The 19,952-nt window shown below is 42.5% G+C and overlaps 1 protein-coding gene across 3 annotated transcripts in view; it reads left to right on the top strand.

Moving 5' to 3' along the window:
* Positions 1-19,952, top strand: part of pdgfc (platelet derived growth factor c) — a 55,421-nt gene that overhangs the window by 14,761 nt on the left and 20,708 nt on the right. For all 3 annotated transcript variants that reach the window (XM_080417029.1, XM_080417030.1, XM_080417028.1), the window contains one exon: positions 17,922-18,114. In XM_080417029.1, coding sequence (XP_080273155.1) covers positions 17,922-18,114 — 193 coding nt within the window. The remainder of the gene's footprint in view (positions 1-17,921; positions 18,115-19,952) is intronic.

Below are 19,952 nucleotides of genomic sequence, written 5' to 3'. Positions count from 1 at the left end.
AGAATAGGGATGCTGGGGTTCATGGGGAAACCTTGATGTTTGGATATAGCATGGGAACCAGACGAATCTGCAAGCTCATGTTTTATTTGCTCTGGCAGATGCATCAGGTTTCCCCTCCCATTCAGACAGATTCCAGCAGACCTGAGGACTGTACGAAGCAACAAGCAAGTTCAACATACCCAGGATGTAATTTAGTTATCTGGCTTCACTAAACCTAACAACGGCAATCACTCAGGCCAAGGACCCCCTAGCTGAGAGAGAGATGAAGCAGGGACCCCCCCCCAACTACATATTGTATAACATTATGTTGCAGATTAAACCTTTTCATGGATTCCATAGATGGCTTCATAGACTTGTTTGACAGCACTGTCATCAGTGTTATGTAAATTAATGTCTTTTTTTATTTGTATTTTTTTAAACCTTTAAGTAAACTAAACTTGACCTTGTGGCTCCTTTTTCTCTCTAAACCTTTTTGCCAAAAATAGCTGATCTACAAGCTCACAATGCCTCGCGCTGTCTTTTAGATCAGCTATTTTTGGCAAATGTTCCCCTCAGAATAGGGATGCTAGGGTTCAAGTGGTTAATGAAAAAAATCTTATCACACAAAGATTTGGCAGCCCTCCTGTAGTAACTCTGAGGACCCCCTAGGGGTTGAAGACCCTTGCTCTAAGTGGTCAAATGTCGGGTGGTTATCAACTTGATGAAGTCGACCCAGGTCTTCCCAATCTAGCTGTTCACATAAAAGAGGTGGCGTTTGCAGCATATTACCAATCACAACCAATGGATTATTCTACTGCCAGCAGCCAGATTATCATATTTCACAAACAAAAGTATAATAGAAAACGATATTTGTCTATATAGATATTAGACAAATACTAACAATTCAAAACATAATCCAGGCTAAAAACAACACAGTTGCAGCTGCCAAATGCCGGAAGGACAGCTGGTATAAAAATAGCGGACTATGTTACTGCGTAAATGAATAGGCTCATAATATCACTAGTAGATCTCGAAATAATTAACTGTTAGTGTATTCAATTCAATGAATGTGTTAATACAGTAAATGTATTGTTGTTGCATGGTATATTACATTAAATGTATGTGTTGCTTAGGTGTATTGTTATTGTGTGTATGACAATTTGAGCCTTATTCTTTCAGCTGCCTCGTGGTGTAAAACGTACTTGGCAGCAAATAATAAATACATAAATATAAAAGCAGTAAGTAGGCTTACTTTAGTAATGTCAAGTACAACAAGTAGCCTACAAGGATTTAATGCTACAAATAGTCTCTGTTGTAGCTTAAAAGAATTGATTAAAATAATTGAGCCAAAATAATTGATTGGTCATTGGGCAGTGCATTTATGTGTAGATCTATTATCTTGAAGTTACCATGCTGATGTCAGCTACCCCAGTAAGAGGCAAACTATCGTTGTTACCCTGGAATCCTCTGAAGTTACCTCGCTAAACCACAAGGCCTTTGCAGAGGCCTCTCTCGCCCAGGTTGGGCCAGTCACAACTGTTTATCTAATATGAGGTGGGTTTGATATGATGACTTTATAGAGGAACGCTGTTGAGGCATTTTCATAAACAATGAAGATGGCCGCTGCCGATACAGAACGGTGTTGAATCCGCTATTATGAAAAAAAGTGTTAAATGGTGGTACATTTTCTCTAGAATGAGATCAACCATTGATTGATTGAATACTTTATTTAGAAGGTTGCAGAGAAAAGGCACATGGAAGTACAGTTTACAATACAAGGTCAACTAAAATGGATCGCCCATGAAAGCCGCGATGGCTTGTTTCAAATGAGATCCTCACGTACTCAATTCATGGAAACAGACAGATAAACACTACTATGCTGAACATCATATAAACCAACTGCACTTAACCCATTAAGACCTGAGGTACCGATTCTACAAAATATTCAGAAAGAAAATATATATATATATATTCAAAGATTTGCATGAATTTTCCAAAAATAGCAGATCTACAAGCTCATAGCGCGGCACTCGGTGCCGCGCTATGAGCTTGTAGAGCTGCTATTTTTGGATAGCCAAAGAAATCTAAAATGACCTAGATGCGTTACCGGATAGAATGGGTTAAACTAAAGCTTTTGTTGATAAGAAAGATGTGTTTGCTGTGCTTCCAACAGGATTTGGTAAAGGTTTAATTTGCCAACCAGGCCGCAGTGTTTACCAAAAGGATGAGGCACGATGAAAACCCATTTGCTGTTGTTAATCTGTTGGCCGCTCACATGCAGGAAAAGAAGTGACCAAACTGGGAATCGAGTCGACGTTTGATAAAGTGTCTGTGTTTTTCAGAGCTCTTGGCATCTTTGAAAATAGTACGCTCCCGATTCCGTTTATCTGCTGGTGTTGATGCTGACGCGTCTTCATTCAAATTGGCTCGTTTTTCTTCCTCTTCCCATCTTCTAAAAACTGATAAATCACGTTTGATTCTTTCAAGTCGGTTGATACACGATTGCATTGATTTTTCTGGATGAAAATATGTTTTTGGCCTTTCATTTATTCTATTTCCCCCCAAATATTTTAGCAGAGTGACTAGTAACACCTTGTATTTTCACATTCTTACAGCACACATTCACAGACTGTTGCTGCAACACCATCACAGCTGATGTCTGCATATTGCTGTCTGTTAAATATTTTCCATCACTCAGCACTGCATCACACGTTACATTGCTCTGACTGGTTGTAGGTTTATCCAATTGCATTTAATTACATTTTGGTCTGTGCCTGTTGATAACTGAGAGGCTCCAGAATAATTCCTATTTGTGAATTGGTCTGCAGATGCCATGCTATAGTTTGGATGATAAGTGAGCAGAGAGTGCGCTTTTTTTATGCAAAGTGAGTGCATGATGGAGAAACCCTTCTTTGGCATGGGAAACGGGATACTGACACGATCGAAAGACGTGATTTACCTCACATGGATGAAAAAGACCGGACCAGATTGTGGAAAACCCTCAGCGAATGAATCACACCTCTGGTATGTCTCTGCAGGACGCCTTCAAATCTTTCGTGCCCTCACGGAGAAGCATTAGTGATGACAGCACTCGATGGGAGGCTTTGTGAATGTAGACTCCCTAACAGGGGTGTGTGTGTGTGTGTGTGTGTGTGTGCGTGCGGGACACAGGTCAACTGGTAAGAAACAAAGGTGTCGAGGCCCCTTCCTTCCTCTTCGACCCTCCCTCCTCTGCAGCTAACATCTGTCGGACTGTTTTTAATTAGCCCTAGTACAGATGACAGCAGTAGAAGCACCTGGGAACCTCGCCAGGCTAACGAGACGCCATCGTTGAGGCAGATCCATCGCACGCCTCTCCGTCTGTCAGGCCGTCTTTCACTTTCCATCCCTGGCAGGCCAAAGTTTTTTCTATACTTTATCTCCCTCCTTACCTGTTGACAGGCCTTCATCCGGCGTTCCAGCTCTAGTTCTCTTGAGTGTGCGTGTTCTTGGCGTATGTCGCCGGCGATGACGGACCTTGTCCCATGTGACAAACAGTATGGAGACGGTTGTATGAACACTTCTGATGTGAGGAATCACTCAGCAAACTACTGGTGCCAACTTTTCCATTATATGGAGTTAATGTGATCCCTCGCTTTGCCAGTGCAACGCATTTGTATTTACTGACGTTTTAAATGTTTTCCATTTTTATGAGATTAAGATTTAAACTAGTTTAATCCAGCTGCAAATATGTAAAAAAAACAAAATAGAGGTTTGACTTGTCAGTACTATTCAAGAAGAAGCTTTGAGGCTTAATTATTATGAAACACTTAATTCCTAAAACAAGCAAATATTGACTAAATGTATTTCCCTATAAATCACAAAGTTTTACGTGTTGTATGATAAATTAGGTCCCACATCACTAAAAACAATGATGGATTTGAATTCTAAGAAATATTGATTTATGAACTTGAGGGACTGGAGGTACTCCGACCTGTAAGAATAACCACTTTTACACAGCTTGGCTCATCTCTTCCATATTAAAAGGTGTCTACTTCCAGTGTTCCGGTGTGTCATCAGGCGTGCAACACAACCTTTTTACAATTGACAAGGTCTGTGAAAAAAGATCATTACAGCTGAGATGTTCTGACCCCTCCTATTGAAAAGTTCATATTGTAAACACATTTACATTTTGATATTTTGCCCTGAGGGTGGCATTAAAGGATAGATAATGGGCCTCATAATTAGGGTTCATCTTCCTGGGATCATGAATGTGCTTAAGACTTTTCATGGAAATCTGCCTATTAGATTTTGAGATCAATTGTGTGCAAGTGGAAGGTTTTGGCCTTGCGTGTGGTATTAGAGGAATGGCTATTTGGTCACCAGAATCGGTAGGATTAATCCTTGCTTGGCACAAAATGTATCATGGCAATCTGCCATACTGTGGTGTATGCTAGAGGAGAGAGGCCATTGGGTCAGCAATATTCAGTAGTTCCATCAATTTGGGAGCATTGGAGGTGCACTGCAAATTCCAAGGCAATCAGTCCAGTAGCTTTTGAGATATGTTGTTTGGGAGTAAAGTGGTGCACGGATGGACACAGCCATCGTTAGAGTTCAAAAGTAATTTGAACAAGCCTGGCAGAAAATATTAGAGCAGCAACTTCAAATCAGACGCGAAGTGCGTATTTGGCTTTAAAAAAACTAAATGGAATTAAGATGCCAATGCTGTTTGCAAGCTTTGTCTTGTTTCAGTGTCAGGTTTCCCTCACCTTGAAAACGGAAAAGGTAATTTGCTTAAAAACTGGAACTGTTTTAGAGGGGGGGACGAGACGGTGTAGGAGAGACTGACAATTGGAAAGCTGATAGTGATACAGCGTGGGGGAGAGGCAAGAGATAATCTACAGACATGATCTTTCTCGTGTCCCTATTATGCACTATTATCCATCTCTTCATTTGAGGAGGGGTCACTCGGGATCAGGGTCCTCATTTACCTCTCAACAAATAATTGCAGCTTTCACCCACTCACACGCCATCATCCACTTCCTGAGTGCCGCAATTTCATAACCGTTCATCTTGGGACATAATTAGACATCTATTGTTCCTTTAACCCACTAAGACCGGGAACGCATCTTGTGTCATTTTTAGATTTCTTTGGCTATATAAAATATAGCAGATCTACAAGCTCATAGCGCGGATACGAGCTTATAGATCTGCTATTTTCTTTTAAAAAATCGAGAAAATTTATGTTTTTTAAAGCGATTTTTTAAAAGTCAGATCTTTGCCTCTGGGGATTCTACAAATGTCTTCTAAATCCTAACAGTCTTTTTTTGGAAAAAACGTATGTTTGAGTGGTTCTCAAACTTTTTCCATGTGAAGGACCCCCAAAATTATATGTAATTGTCCACGGAGCCCCCCGGTCCCGTCCCCCCGTCTCAAAATATTTTGTTCCGAGGACCCCCAGAAGCAAAGATTTGAGTTAAAAATAAAAAAAGATTTGCACAAACTTTCCAACATTTTTCAAAAATAACAGATCTACAAGCTCGTAGTGCGGCACTCTGTGCCGCGCTATGAGCTTGTAGATCTATTTTTGAATAGCCCAATGAAATTAAAAAAATGACACAGATGCGTTCCTGGATTGAATGGGTTAAGTGCAGCCTCATGAATATTCACGTTTGCCAAAGATCATATCGGAGCTTTTAGCAGCTGGCAGGGACACTTCTACATGCTAAATGATACAATTGTTTTCCACTGATATTGTTTGCCTCCAGCAGTAGGAGGGATGTTTGGAGGGGAACAAACAGATGATGGAAGAGCTGTTTTATGAGCAAGTGAGAGGAGAGGAGGAGAGGAGAGGAAGTGGAGGTCTGGGACTGGGAGACCTTTAGACAAATGAGAGATGGATAGAAACTTAATGACCTGTGGAGCCAGTTTTCTTTATGTTGCAGTGTTTGGTGTTTATTCTCTTGTTCTCCAAACAAGCAGAAATAGCATTCAGTCAGTTGGGTGGCATCCATCCATAGCAAGACTTCAGTTTATGATGAATAATGTGCATATCGTCGCTGTTGGGCAGAAACATTCATCTCCATATTGCATATATATATATATATATTTTTATTTTTTTTCCTGCCGCGCAAAAGTAGTGAATATGGTCAATCTACAAGCTCACAATGCGATGCATTTTGTGAGCTTTGTTTGTGCAGATGGATTGTGTGTCCCACAATGCTAAAAATAATAATTTCAATTTAGCACCAGATCAGCTGTTTACACGTGTAAATTATAATCACTGTGTGATGTTTTAAGCAGTTTGCATCCTGTGGGTGTCATGCAGCTCTTGGATTCAAGATAAATCATTCTGACCACTTTATCGTTGTTTTATTCTAAGGTCACCTGTGAAATAGGCAGAGATGTTATGGCATCACACAGAAGTCACATGCAGTTGGGGTGTGTGTGTGTGTGTGTGCGTGTGCGTGTGCGTGTGCGTGTGCGTGCGTGCGTGCGCGCGCACGCACGCACGCACGCAGCCTACGTGCGTGCGTGCGTGCGTGCTTATATTGATATGATTGATCATCGGCAAGAATGAAGCCCTGAAGAGAAGCTGCACTAACATCAGAATTTAGACAATACAAGCTCCTCATATTGAATTAACCTTCAGACAGTATGGCACTGCCCCCGCCCTCACATGTTCACTGTCAAAAACATTAATTTAGCAATTTTTCAAATTCACAAATTACCATTTGTGTCAGTTATGCAGAGCCAGGTACAAACCTGCTTGGTTTACCAAAGTCAAGCCTGTGGCGAGTTGTTGCAATGGTGTGTGCAGTCAGGAGGCTTTGGGTTTAGCATCCAAGAAGGAATGTGGTGAACACATTTTGTTTGGAGGCACAGGTTTGTCTGATAGACAAACAAGCCCAGGTGGCCTCAGGGAGGTGGCAGGTCCAAATCCCACCTGGTCTCACCTTAAAGCCAACAGAATGTGATGTTTGTCTAGGCCTGAAAGCAATACATAAATATTTGAAGTAAAACATTTTCTAATTTTGACATCTGCAGCTGACATCTCATGTCAAACTCGTCAGTATTTTGTGTTTATCGAAAGCCAGAAATATGTCATATATGGACACACAGCCCGCATTTATATGGCCAATATGGACAATCCCTGACATTGGTGCAAATTGGCAATGTTATGCAACGGTTTCTGTTGTCTGTAATATCCGTCTGGACCAGCATCTTTTAATTAACTTAAACCCAACCCTAACCGTAACCAAAAAATAACATAACAGTGATGACTTAACATCAAAATTACATTTTAACTTCAAATATTGACGTGTTTGCCATAAGACAATGTTGTGGAGGAGAGACTACCCTCTCTGGACATCTAGTATCAATGTGCCCTTGAGCGGGGCAGGAAACGTATGTTACAAATGGTGGAGGTCTCAGGTATGACCGTCTTTTAAACATGCATGAGCCTGAAGGGGCGGCATTGCTGCAAAGGAGCACAGATGCTCAGCAAATGATCCCTGAGTAAATTAAGGTTGAAGGAAAAAAAGAGAGAATTTCATTATGGAGGGGTCTGTAAGGCCAACGCTGCTCCCCATGCATCCCTAGACAGTCGGGTCAGGAGGTCAGGGAAGGGCTTGGCAGGGCAACTGGTAATTAAAGAAGCTTAAAGCCCTGCCTTCTCTTAAAGAAATCGATCAGTATCTCTTAGAGAATCTCTGAAGAAGGAGCCACTGTATATTATTCTTAAAATGATACGATTAAAACGTACAACCATACTTGTCTCCTCCTTTAATGCCTCAGATTAATCATTCACTTTAACTGCAGCTGAGAATCCCATTAAACCTTTTAAAGTTCGGCCCAGGTTCACATGCTTAGCTCCAAGAATCAAGGGCAGCTGAGAATTCCCATTTTGTTAAGGTTAATTTAACAAAATCTGCTAAAAGTGTACGTATTTCTATTTATAGTTGATGCTCCTGATATGCTGCACATGCCATTTAATTAATAGCTATAATTTTAGCTATAATTGTCCACTCGTTGCCAAAAGGTCTCCTACCCTTATCTTGTCATCATTTAAGTTGTGATTACAGTTAATAATTAGCCTAATGTAAAAATGGGAGGAGTTAAGTTGTGGGATTGTGGCCATTACCTCATTTACAACCAAGCATTCACTGGGATGCCAACATGCATTCATGCCATTCCAGATCTAGTTTAGTTAAAGGGTACAGTATAAGGAGTAGAATGTTCCTTTATTTATTTTTTATATTAATGTATAAACTCATACAAAAGTAATCCCACTCAGTCATCACTTATGACCCACTAGATGTGTGTGGTGGTGTCTGTATCTGAACAGACCCTTCCCTCTGCCGGTTTTGTTTTCTTTTACTTTGGGACATTTCTGGACATCAACCCTTGGGTAGTAGTTGTGTGCTATTGTTGTCGTCGAGCCGGGGAAGCGGGGCCAACTTTGAATGTTGTCTTTGCAAACCACAACCGACAAATCCTGCTCGTTAAAAGACCTTAACTATGGCTTTCCCAAACTGTTCATCTAGACCTCGAGGCATCTACAAATTCGTCTGCAATCGCCAATCAAGTCGACTAACTGGGATTTCCATGCAACGAACCTTTATCTCTAATCAGCCTTAATTGCTGAGTCCGGGAAAGGCAATGCTGTCTTCCACTCTGGCTCTCTCCAGATCAAACTGTACAGTAATTTGCTCCAAAACCTCCAGCTGTCCACCTCACAGATGGGACTACAAAGGGAGTCGTGGAGCCTGCCATCCACAGCTGTGGACAGAGGAGTTTATTTTTTTAAGGCGTGGTTTTGTCTGTCAGTGTTTGATGGCAGTCATGTCGCAGAGGTCAGGCCAGTCTCGCTGCTGTTTGTAAGAAAAGTCTCCCAACCCCTTTATTTTTCTGCCAACCTAATGAACCTATTGGGAAGGCTTTTATTTAGATAATTTTTTTGACATTTGAGGTGTAAATGGTAGCGATTGGCCAGCTGACCGCAACATTGACAGAGCAAAACCTTGCTATGTGATCTGTTCTGGTTCCACACAGGGTCTGTTTGCTGTTTTGGGGCGACGTAGTGACTGGTAGCTCAAATATGGGTTCAACTCTGTGCAACACAAATAGAAATAGCCTTTCTTCCCGCCTTCAGACTGGTGCATTCAGTCCAGGCTCCAGGAGGAGACATGACGTCCCAGAGGGTCAACACGTTCTACCCAAACACAAATAGACTTCCATAGTGAAAGGCTCGGCCGTGGGCCAACAGAACAAAACGGACACACAATCTTCCCTTTTCAGGATGCCAAACACCAGCACAGGCACTAATTAGAGGCTGAGGCTAAAGCGCTGAGGGACGAAGGAAGCATTGTAACCCGAGGACGGCCTCTACTGCTGCGATGACAAGACTTAGTCGGTGGAAAGAACGGCCAAAAAGCCCAAGTGTCGAAAGAGTTCAATTTAATTTTGTCACATATGTTTTTTTTTGTCCACTGCAGCACATGCACCGGCTCTATTGGGCTGGCGGGTGCTAACAGACGTCTGGGATGCTTTTTTAGAAAACACTGTCCAGTTTTTGTCTGGTACCGGTTATTCAGACCATTTCTGGGCTTTGTGTTAGCACCTAATTCAGTGCAGAGGTCTTCCAGTCCGTATGTATTCATTGTAAAATGAGCAGGATTTGAACATTTTTTTTGCTTTTAATTGAATGTCACAAAACCAGAACCCAAGCGTATCAAATAACACAGTATTGCTCCGATAAAGTTGTTGTTTATTTGTGACCCAGAACATGTCATGACCCACTTCTGTTGTTCTGACTGAGAAACATAAACTGAAGTAAGTCTCACGGTTTCTCCTCTCACTTTCACTCCTCACACAGGCATGTGCACGCACACCACATAAGCCACAAGCATATGCACACGCACACACACACACATACATGCACTCATTACATCTCCTCCTCGCTGTGGTGTTGTGGTGTCAAGTTGGGTCATCTGATCCGAGCTGCAGATGTTTGGCGGAGCGTTCGCAGGATAAGCTAGCAGACAGCCCCTCCTGTCACTGTGTTGGTTTAGTTGGGAGTCTGGAGAGACGACGGGCCCCTTTAGTGCCTGTTCTGAGGTTACGACTCCCTCTGACCTCTGGCCCCATTAGTTAAAGGTTATTTAAGGGGTTGTGATCAGCCACCTGTTGCTGAGAGGGACTGGAGCTCAGGTGTTCTGAGCGCTGATGATGTCATCAGGACATCAGCAGCTATCAGTGGTTTTGTAAACTTCTCTGTTCTCTCGGTTTCTTTGCGGCGTGGCGCACAAGGGGCGAGCCGTGTGTGTGTGTGTGTGTGTGTGTGTGTGTGTGTGTGTGTGTGTGTGTGTGTGTGTGTGTGTGTGTGTGTGTGTGTGTGTGTGTGTGTGTGTGTGTGTGTGTGTGTGTGTGTGTGTGTGTGTGTGTGTGTGTGTGTGTGTGTGTGTGTGTGTGTGTGTGTGTGTGTGTGTGTGTGTGTCCCACATTTTGTGTCTGTCCATGGCTAATCTTGCAAACCACCGATCAGTGCCAAATTTCTTGTGCAAGCTGCCAGCCGGGCCAAAGAACTAAATCTCTGAATGTTTTGTGTGAATTTATAATCTCAGACCCACCGCCCCTCCAGGCTATGGCTAATTCGGCAACTTGGAGGCCAGTATGAATGTTTTAATTTGAAGGTTTAACGGGATGTTCAATGTGTTTTTGTGAGTTAAGATAACTGACCGGCGTGCTCCATGCCGTTGTGTTGTGTTAAGTTACACAAGTGACATTGTTTGGGCGGAAACAGTGCTCTCTGATTTTCACAACAAAATGTTACCCACCCGCGTTTAGTTCAGTCCTGCCCGTCCCCGTACCGTGAACTTATAAAAGTATATTTTTCACCCGTTTTCACCTGTCAAACGTGGGTACCCGTCGGGTATGCACGGGTACCCGGCCCGTTGCAGGACTCTGCTATGATACTAGTACAAGGGTTGAGTACTTTGTCCACCACTGCTTGTTATCCCATAGCTTCACATTTCACAGGGAAGCCACAACATTATTAGACCCTGCCTTTTTTCTCCTTCTCACACACTCCCAATCTTTATCTATCTCTTTCACCCCTTGTGTCTCTCTGTGTCAAAGTTAAATATCTCCTCCAGGCTGGACCGGGGCCGGGGGTGCCCCTGTCCGTGTGACTGTGAGCAGCTAATCTCTGGCCTCATGGTGGCGCTATAATAGGCTGCTTCACCTTTTGGCCCACAACTTCTGAACTGCAGTTCCATTACCATCATTTCCGTCTCACTAGATTTTCCTGCATTTTGTGTTTTCTTCATCAAAACACATACTATTCCTACAGATTGTGTCCAAAACTCACACAAATTGGTACACATTATCTCTGCGACCAAGATGTATCAGTCAGATTTTTCAGATTCCATTCCAATTGGCTACGACTGGGTTCCAAAGTTTGCGGGAAGGGCCCATTTAGCAAAAAGTGCCCTTCTAAATAACCCAAACGCAAAAGTGATATCAATTACACCAATTGGGGGCACCACAAATGCAATACAAATGTCACTGTTGCCAAAATACAAATGGTCTTGTGAGTCATGTGACAATGATCGTTAAACAGGGGTTTTGATACTTGTCTTACCAAAAAAAAGCATCCACGGCTGCACCCCACGACAGCCCTGGGTAGGCAACCAGGCCTCGCAGAGACCTGTACTTAGAGGAGTGCATGACGATTGTGTGAGGAGATACTATACCCTGGGGAAAAATACCCTGTGTCTTACATGTAGACATACAGTATGTGTATTGCGAAATGTGGAACGCCTATGATGTCAAATATGTTTTCCACGTCATTGGGTGCATACAAATGGAACCAAATGGATCCTTACAGACAATAATGTCACTCACCGAAAAAAGTTGCTGATGTACAAGCTGACTATGTGTCTTCAATGCAACACGCTGTGAGCCTGTTGATTGTCTATTTTTAGAAAGCGTTACAGTTATACGACAGAGTAAGCTCTAACCACTTAAACCCCAGCATCCTTATTGTGGGGAAGGCTTTCGCAGAAAATAGCAGATCGACAAGCTCACAGCAGAAACAGAAAAAACACTAGCATCAAGCCCTGAGGGACTCCGCTCAACCATATGGAGTTTGAGTGATTAATCACGCCTATGCATGTCGTTACATCGTTACCACAGCAACCAGTGCAGATATGTCAACAGTTTCTGAATACACGTATCTTGCAAATCACTGATCACTTGCAAATAACCGTGTGCCAGTCGGTCCTAAAGATCACATTTGAGAAACAAATCGGTTGGTTTGACTGCAGTCTGAGCAAAGCCCATGTGGGCTGGCCGCCTAAATAAAACCATTACGCGGGGAATCCTGATTAATCCTTTCTTGACAGAAATCGGGGCCATGGGGGATATGATTCGATCTGCCAATCAAACTGTCTTTGATATTAAATTGGCCTTCATTTAATATCTTTAATATTAGCCCTCCGGTCTTTTATTGTCTAACATTTCCAAGGTTTTAAGGGAGAACACTGCCTTGTCTTAAGAAAACCTGGCTAAGCAGCGTTGCTCAGGTTACAACCGATAGGCATGCTGTGTGCAGTACACAGTATCCACACTGCTTAAGCCATTAAGACCGGGAATGCGTCGTGTCATTTTAGATTTTAGCTACTGTATAATAAACATTATTTTATACTTTGGCTATTCAAAAATAGCAGATCTACAAGCTTCATAGCAGAGCACAGAGTGCCACGGTACAAGCTTGTAGATCTGCTTTATTTATTTTTTATAACTTTTTAACTCAAATCTTTGCTTCTGGAGGAGGGGGGGAGGAACAACATATTTTGATGGGTAAAACCATCATTCCCCAAATAATGTTTTTGGCCGCCGACCCCATCTCAAAATATTTTGTTCCAGGGACCCCAAGAAGCAAAGACTCGAGTTAAAAATGTTGTTTAAAAAGAAATATATATTGAAAGATTTGCACAAATATTCACACTTTTTTTTTTGCAGATCTACAAGCTACTATTTTTGAATAGCCAAAGTATAAAATAATGGTTATAGCTAAAAATATAAAATTACACGGATGCGTTGCCGGATTGAATGGGTTAATAAATGAACAGCCAATTTGTCTTGGTGGCAGACTATACATTAGACACAACACTCATTGAAGACAGTAGATTATATTGGACAGCAGATTTTTTTTTAAGCTTTAATGCGCGTGTCAGACTCATCACATCTTGTTTGGTACCGGATAACATGTCTGGCAGACTGAACCACTAAGGAACTGCCCCCAGTGGTCTCGTGAAGCTAAATTATTATTTTTTAATGGCATGAAAGATTCCCGTGGTGAGTTTCAGACCTCACTTTTTTCTTTTGTAACCCACATCGACTGTAAAAAGCCCAACGGCAGTAAATATCCTAAGCAGGGCCGGGAATTTACTGCACCTGTACTCACGCTGCACACAGCCTAACAAGCCACAGATGTGATCACATCCCATCTTAAGGTCTGGGGGAAAAAAAGGAACTCATTGTTGGGTCTTAGTTTCATCAACTGACAGGAGCCTGGTGTAGCTCTGCCCCTCCGGGGCTTCCGAAAGCCTCCGTCCTGCTCTGATCATGACAAAATTAAAAACAATTTGGTTTTAGTGTCACTGTCACAGCAGCCGGGCTGCCGTTTACAGGAGAGGAAATATCTGTCATGACTGGTTACAGATGATATATGACGTGTTTATTAGGTCAACGGTGTGGCGCTGAGATCCGTTTTTAGACCCTAATGTGTGAAAAATAATAATTGACCCCCTAAAGAAAACCCGACACATACGCCTCATGGTAGGAACTCTGAGGCATGGCATGGTAACTTTAGAGTGACTTACCTTGAAGTCAGGGTTGATGTGGAGAATACAGGCCGACTCTCCCCTTCGAGCATTTGATGTGAGCTCATGTTTAAAGCAGCTAGACCTTTGCTCAGAGAACTGCTGTGGCCGGTATTTAAATGATCCTGAAGCCAAAGTTATGTCTGCTCTATCACAGAATATGAGTACCAGATAAACCAGCAGACCCCAAGCTTGGTTGTAATGGGACAAGGTCATGATTTAATGTGAATAAAACAGTTGAGGTTATTGTAGTTCTCCTCCTGACACAATGCTGGACAAGACTCTCTGCTCTTAGATGAGAAACATGCAGAATGTAATTTGCTGCTTTTACTCAGTTGTCTTTGTGTGTGTGTGTGTGTGTGTGTGTGTGTGTGTGTGTGTGTGTGTGTGTGTCTGTGTGTGTGTGTGTGTGTGTGTGTGTGTGTAGCCTGTGCAATCCTTTACAATTATACACTTACATTATCTTTAGCTTTGTTAAGAACGGTGTAATACTGATATTCTTAACCACTTAAAACTCCCTATTTTGGGCACATCATTATTGGTGAAAATGTTCACAATATTTCAAAATAGTTAAACAATTTCTTTGAAAATGTTGCCACCTTGTGACATATTGTGAGTGTTTAGATCTGCTATTTTCGACCCAGCTAAAGTATAAAATAGGGCTTAAGTGGTTAAATGTAATATTCTTATTAGTCCCAGGAGGAGTGTGCAGACATATTGTAGCAGAAGTCTTTGTGTGTGCTCCTACTGTGTGTGCATCTCTCTCTCTCTCTCTTTTTCTCTCTCTCTCTCTAGAGACCCCTGCGTGCACACTGTTCTCTGTTCTCAGTTGTGGGGAAGTTAATGTTTAACAGCATGAATGGTTCACCCACCAACGTGTGAACAAAGCACAATGGCAGCTCTGTACAGCTCTGCCTCCTATTTATTCAGACTCACTTCCTCTCCTAATAGCCGGCTCTACTTTCCTCACAGGAAAAAAAAAAGTAGGTCAAGGAGAAGTCATGTTTGAGGTGATTCAGCGTGGAGGGAGCGCTGTCTGATCACAGAACAACACTGGTTAACCCTGAGAGTGAGGTCATTTTCAAGTTGGACTTTCAAGGCCTGGAATTGGATCCGACTGTTGGAGTGTGTGTTAGTACAGCGGCGGAACATGAGGTTTTATATTAACGGAGAGAAAGTTAAAAAGGAAACACACAAAAAAAAACGAAACAAAAAAACAGTAGCAGTTCAATAGGAGGGTGTGTGTGCATGTGTGAGTGACCGTGTGTGTGTGTGTGTGTGTGTGGGGTTTGCGGCCTCGTGGGTCTTGTGTTGATCACAAACGGGTATTCAGGGAGAGGTATTTTCCTTAAGTGTGTAAACGGTCGCCGCTCGGAAAACAAAAGAAACCACAGAATCACTCAGCTCATTCTTGTCCTACATGGAGTTCTGTTCTGCAGAGGAATGCGGTGACATTGTTCACCCACCTCTTGCAATTACACTTGATGAGTGCTTCAGGATTAAACAGGATATTCCCAGACTTTTAGGATTAAGTATGATTTCATGCAGGTCTGTGGACTATACCTTTTCATCGGAGTCTAACTTTCTTTTCATTCATCTCTGGGTTTTTTTTCTCTCTCTCTCTCTTCTCTTTTTCACCACAGCAGCAAACCTCAGATTTTCCTTTCACATTTCTCCCCCTTTAATTACAACCTTAATAACAAAGCATTCCATTCAACGTTTAACTGATTTTTTCCCAAGGCAGTATGCTCAGGAGCGGGTCCCCAAAAACCATGTGTCTATGTAGAATTGCCCCGGTATGTTGGGGGGATTTTCTTTCCTGTTGGAACGCTTACATTAAAACCATATGTTATACTTACTGTTCCACTCACTGTACAGTACATCTGGGGTCATATATTCAACCATCGCATATATTTTTTACATTAATCATTATGTACTTTATGGGGCCTGTATGTTGGAGCCCCCTGTAATAGGGATGTAATTAAAAACATGTTGTGATGGAAGGCCAGACCCTAATAATATAAAAGCTATCAGCTTGTTGCCTCCTGAGCAAGAAAACAGAAGTGAGAGGAACCCGCAGTCAATCAAACGGTGCTCTGTAGCTACTTGCAGCTCCGATTAAAGGGCAATAAAACCATTTTTTCTTTCTTTCAATCAATTCTGCAAAGACATCAAAAGAACGTTTGGCTGCAGAGAGAGAAGCCTGGTGGATGACTATGAATGGGATCACGGAGGGTTTTGTCTTGTCAAATACCGGATCCTGAGGCGCACTCTGGCCACGGAAACCCCTCGCGTCTTTGTCAGTACCGCACAAAACATCCATTCGCTACCTGTGAGGAGTGCAAGAAAGAATGGCTTTGCAAAAGTTTGCTTTGCCCAAACAAGGTGTGTATTATTTGAGGAAGGCACAGTTTGTTTTGGGTGCCAGAGCTCCTGGCTGTTGTGAAAGAGTCTGTTCATTGAGAAGTCTTGCCTGGGTTTTGTTTTTCTTTACGTCGGCTCTTCTGTCAATCAGACTGGCCCTGCCTGGCGTGGGGCCCAGCTCTAAATGAAAACATCAAAGTAATGCTTGCAATCTGATGTAATCAGAAAAACGTGTCATGTCTGTTTTATACCTTTTTTAATATTTCTGATAGGCGGCATTGGAGTCCATGCCAGGTGAAGAGAATGAGCTTTCATCAAGTTGGATCTTGATATGAAAGCTGGTGTAAAGGGAGGATTAGTAAGGAGCTGGATCGTGGCCTATAGCTATCCAACATTGATAAGTATGAACAACTTCAGTCAGCGCTGACTTTTAAGACCTCTCAAAATTAAAACAAAGCTGCAAAATGTCAGACATAAAGTACCAAAAGTAAAAGTACTAAAAACATTTTTAAAAGGTCAAACTTCTTTGAATATACTAGTTACATGCTCAACGTGTCACTGTGTGAAATGTTGTCAGCTTAATTGGATAATGTATGCTTTGTAATAAACTATCTGCAAAGTAACTAGTAACTAAAGATGCCAAATAATTGTAGCGGAGTAAAACAATGCAATATTTGACGTAGTGGAGTAGAATTACACGGTACAGTTTAAATACCCAATTAGAGTAGAAGTACCTCAGAATTGTACAGTACTTGAGTAGATGTACTTAGTTACAGTACTTTACACCACTGGACAGACCACTTCCCAGGTCAGAAATATTGTCCTTGGAAGCATCCAGAGTTTCAGTGTTGGCTCTGAACCTGGTTCCTCTGATCCTGTCCAGGCTCTGCACTCAGAGCCAACTTGAACCTGCCAGTGTTTTCCTTTCTGTCGCAAGCTGAATGAAGTCAACATGAATCATGCTGCTGGTGTTTCCTCACTGAAAATGCACGGCAAAAAATGAAACCGCAATTAAGCATTTCAAATGCATATTTCTCCATGCAGAGCGTGCCGGGGAATGGTTAGTCATCTGTTTGAGCCACTAACAAACTTCCAACAGTGTTTCTGCCTTGTGCCCCTGCTGCTTCCTCTCTGACAGACACACACAAACTAGTCTTCAGAACTAGAATAACACATTTACAAAAATGAAATAAATTATTAACCCTTTAAGACCGGGAACGCATCTGTGTCATTTTAGATTTCTTTGGCTATTCAAAAATAGCGAGTGCCGCGCTATGAGCTTGTAGATCTTTTATTTTTATTTTTATCATACATTTTTGCAAATCTTTATTTTAAAGCGAACATTTTTAACTCAAATCTTTGCTTCTGGGATTCTACAAATATCTTCTAAATCCTAACAGTTTTTTGAAAAAACTTATGTTCAGTGGTTCCAAGGTCCCCCAAAATGATATGTATTAAATTTGGCCATGTTTTGTTCCAGGGACCCCCCCAAAAGCAAAGATTTGAGTTACAAATGTAACAAATGTAATAAAAAATATATATTATTCAAAGATTTTCACAACGATGAACGATTAAACGATTAAAAAAAAATAGCCAAAGAAACCTAAAATGACACGTATGCGTTCCTGGATTGAATGGGTTAATGTACATTAATTAATTAATGATTACAGAGTCTTCCCGGGTGGATCCTAACTGTTGTTTCTCTGCCAGGCGTTCAGGACTCCCATCAGGAGAAGATCATAACGGTGTCTGGAGAGGGCATGGTGCAGAGTCCAGATTACCCACACACCTACCCCAGGAACACTGCGCTGGTCTGGAGGCTGGTAGCCAACAACAACATGAGGATACAACTGGCCTTCGATGAGCGATTTGGACTGGAGGACCCCGAGGATGGAATCTGCAAGTATGTTGATGGATTGAAATACTTTATTAACGGTTTGCAAAGACAAGCACAGGGAAGTACAGCTCAATACAAGGACTGTTGAGAGGATTTTAAACCCAAGGAAGCACTATGGCTTGGTTCCATTGGGGTCCTTTGTACTCTATTCATCGAAACATTTAACGACAGACAAATATACAATACTATGCAAAAACATCATATAAAGAGTAGAAATCTAAGTTTGTTTTTACGGGGGGGGGGGGTGGGGGGGGGCTTTGACTTTTTTTCAGGGGCCAGTTCTGAATTTCAGCAACCTGTAAGTGCTCTTTTAGAGTGGTTTTGAAGGAGAGTAAGGATTCACACTTTTGTATGACTGTTGGAAGGGCATTCCACATTTTGGTGGCATACAGTAGCAGTAGAACAAATTTAACCCCTTGTTTGAGCCAAATCTGGGTCGAACGTGATTTGTGGAGCTCCCTCTGGTGTTGTGTTTGTGGACATCTTTAACGTTTTTGAAGTAGTTTGTCAGGTACATGGGTGTCTTTGTGGTGTAGCGTATCTTGTAGACAGTTGCAAATTGCTGTACTCTGTCCTCTACCCGGAGCCATCCCACCAAGTTAACATACACCATGTACCATATACAGTAGGATGGATGGAAAGATAGGTTGATACTTAGACAGATGGATGAGGGTAGATGGATGGACTGACATGCATACAGACACAGAGAGAGAGAGACAGATGGAAAGAAAGACAGACCAGTGGACTGATGGGTAGAGAGATCCATATAATAAGCAGGCCGATATAGAGAGATACTTGCTTCTAAGCTCAGGGGGCTTCCCCAGTTGTCATGCTGCGAGCGTGTTCTGTGTGATCTCAAAGACGTATGCCCTGCTGTGTTGTAGTCCATTTTCAAAGATTTAGAGTGGGAGCGAGGCCATTTGTGAGATTGCCCGGCCGGGGCCATAGCAGCTGGTTAATATTGGAACCCTCAGCAGCCCTGTGATTTGTTTGGCGACTATAGGCGAAGCAGCACAGCATTTATTTGACGTAGTCGATATTTTTTAGACGTGGCCATGTGATTTCTCCAAAGTCCCGCAGGTTTTCCTAGCTGAACGTCTACACACGCGCACACACAAATGCACGCACGCACTCACTCACACACTCACGCACACACTCCCAGCATGACACAAAGTGGTCCCAGCATAAAATGGATGTTGAGTGCATAATGGACTCATGCAACAGACACATACCGTACTTGTGCACACACATAAGCACTGAGTACATAAAGACACACGTCACACGCACTCGGACACACACACACACACACACACAAGCACACGCACACGCCCCACATCAGCTTTATTTCTTTATTTAGACCCGGCCCCTGCAGGCTGTGTGTCTGTTGCCATTTAGTTGAAATAGGAATCCAATGATCGATTCAGCCTCCCTGAACCCTTAAACCCTACAGCTCTGCTGTCAATACATCAACACTGACCAGCGACAAGAGCAGAGGAGAAGAGTTGAAGTGGGAGGTGGAGGAGGTGGTGGAGGCGAGAGGCGTTCGAGTTGCACACAGTGTGTGAGGTTAGCCATTCCTGCAGAGCCCCCTATTGGCTGTCTAGATGGAAAGCAAGCCGTGTGTCCCCAGAGACCTGACAGGGTGTCGATGGACGTCATGACCTCACCGCTGCTCCTAAATCAACAATCACTCTGACAGGTTGACACGGTTTAAGCTGTTGTAGTAGGTGACAGGTCCAGGACCAGGCCGTGTGCCGTTATAGCTACTACCGTACCTGCGTTACTACGTTTAGTTGTCTCTCGAGTTCCAGCACATTTCTTATGTTTTTATTATGCACATAAGA

Source organism: Gymnoscopelus braueri, assembly GCF_963280865.1.
Source record: "Gymnoscopelus braueri genome assembly, chromosome: 20".
NCBI classification, from domain to species: Eukaryota; Metazoa; Chordata; class Actinopteri; order Myctophiformes; family Myctophidae; genus Gymnoscopelus; species Gymnoscopelus braueri.
Note: the sequence above shows the minus strand (reverse complement) of the source record. Positions and strands in the feature narration are given on the sequence as shown.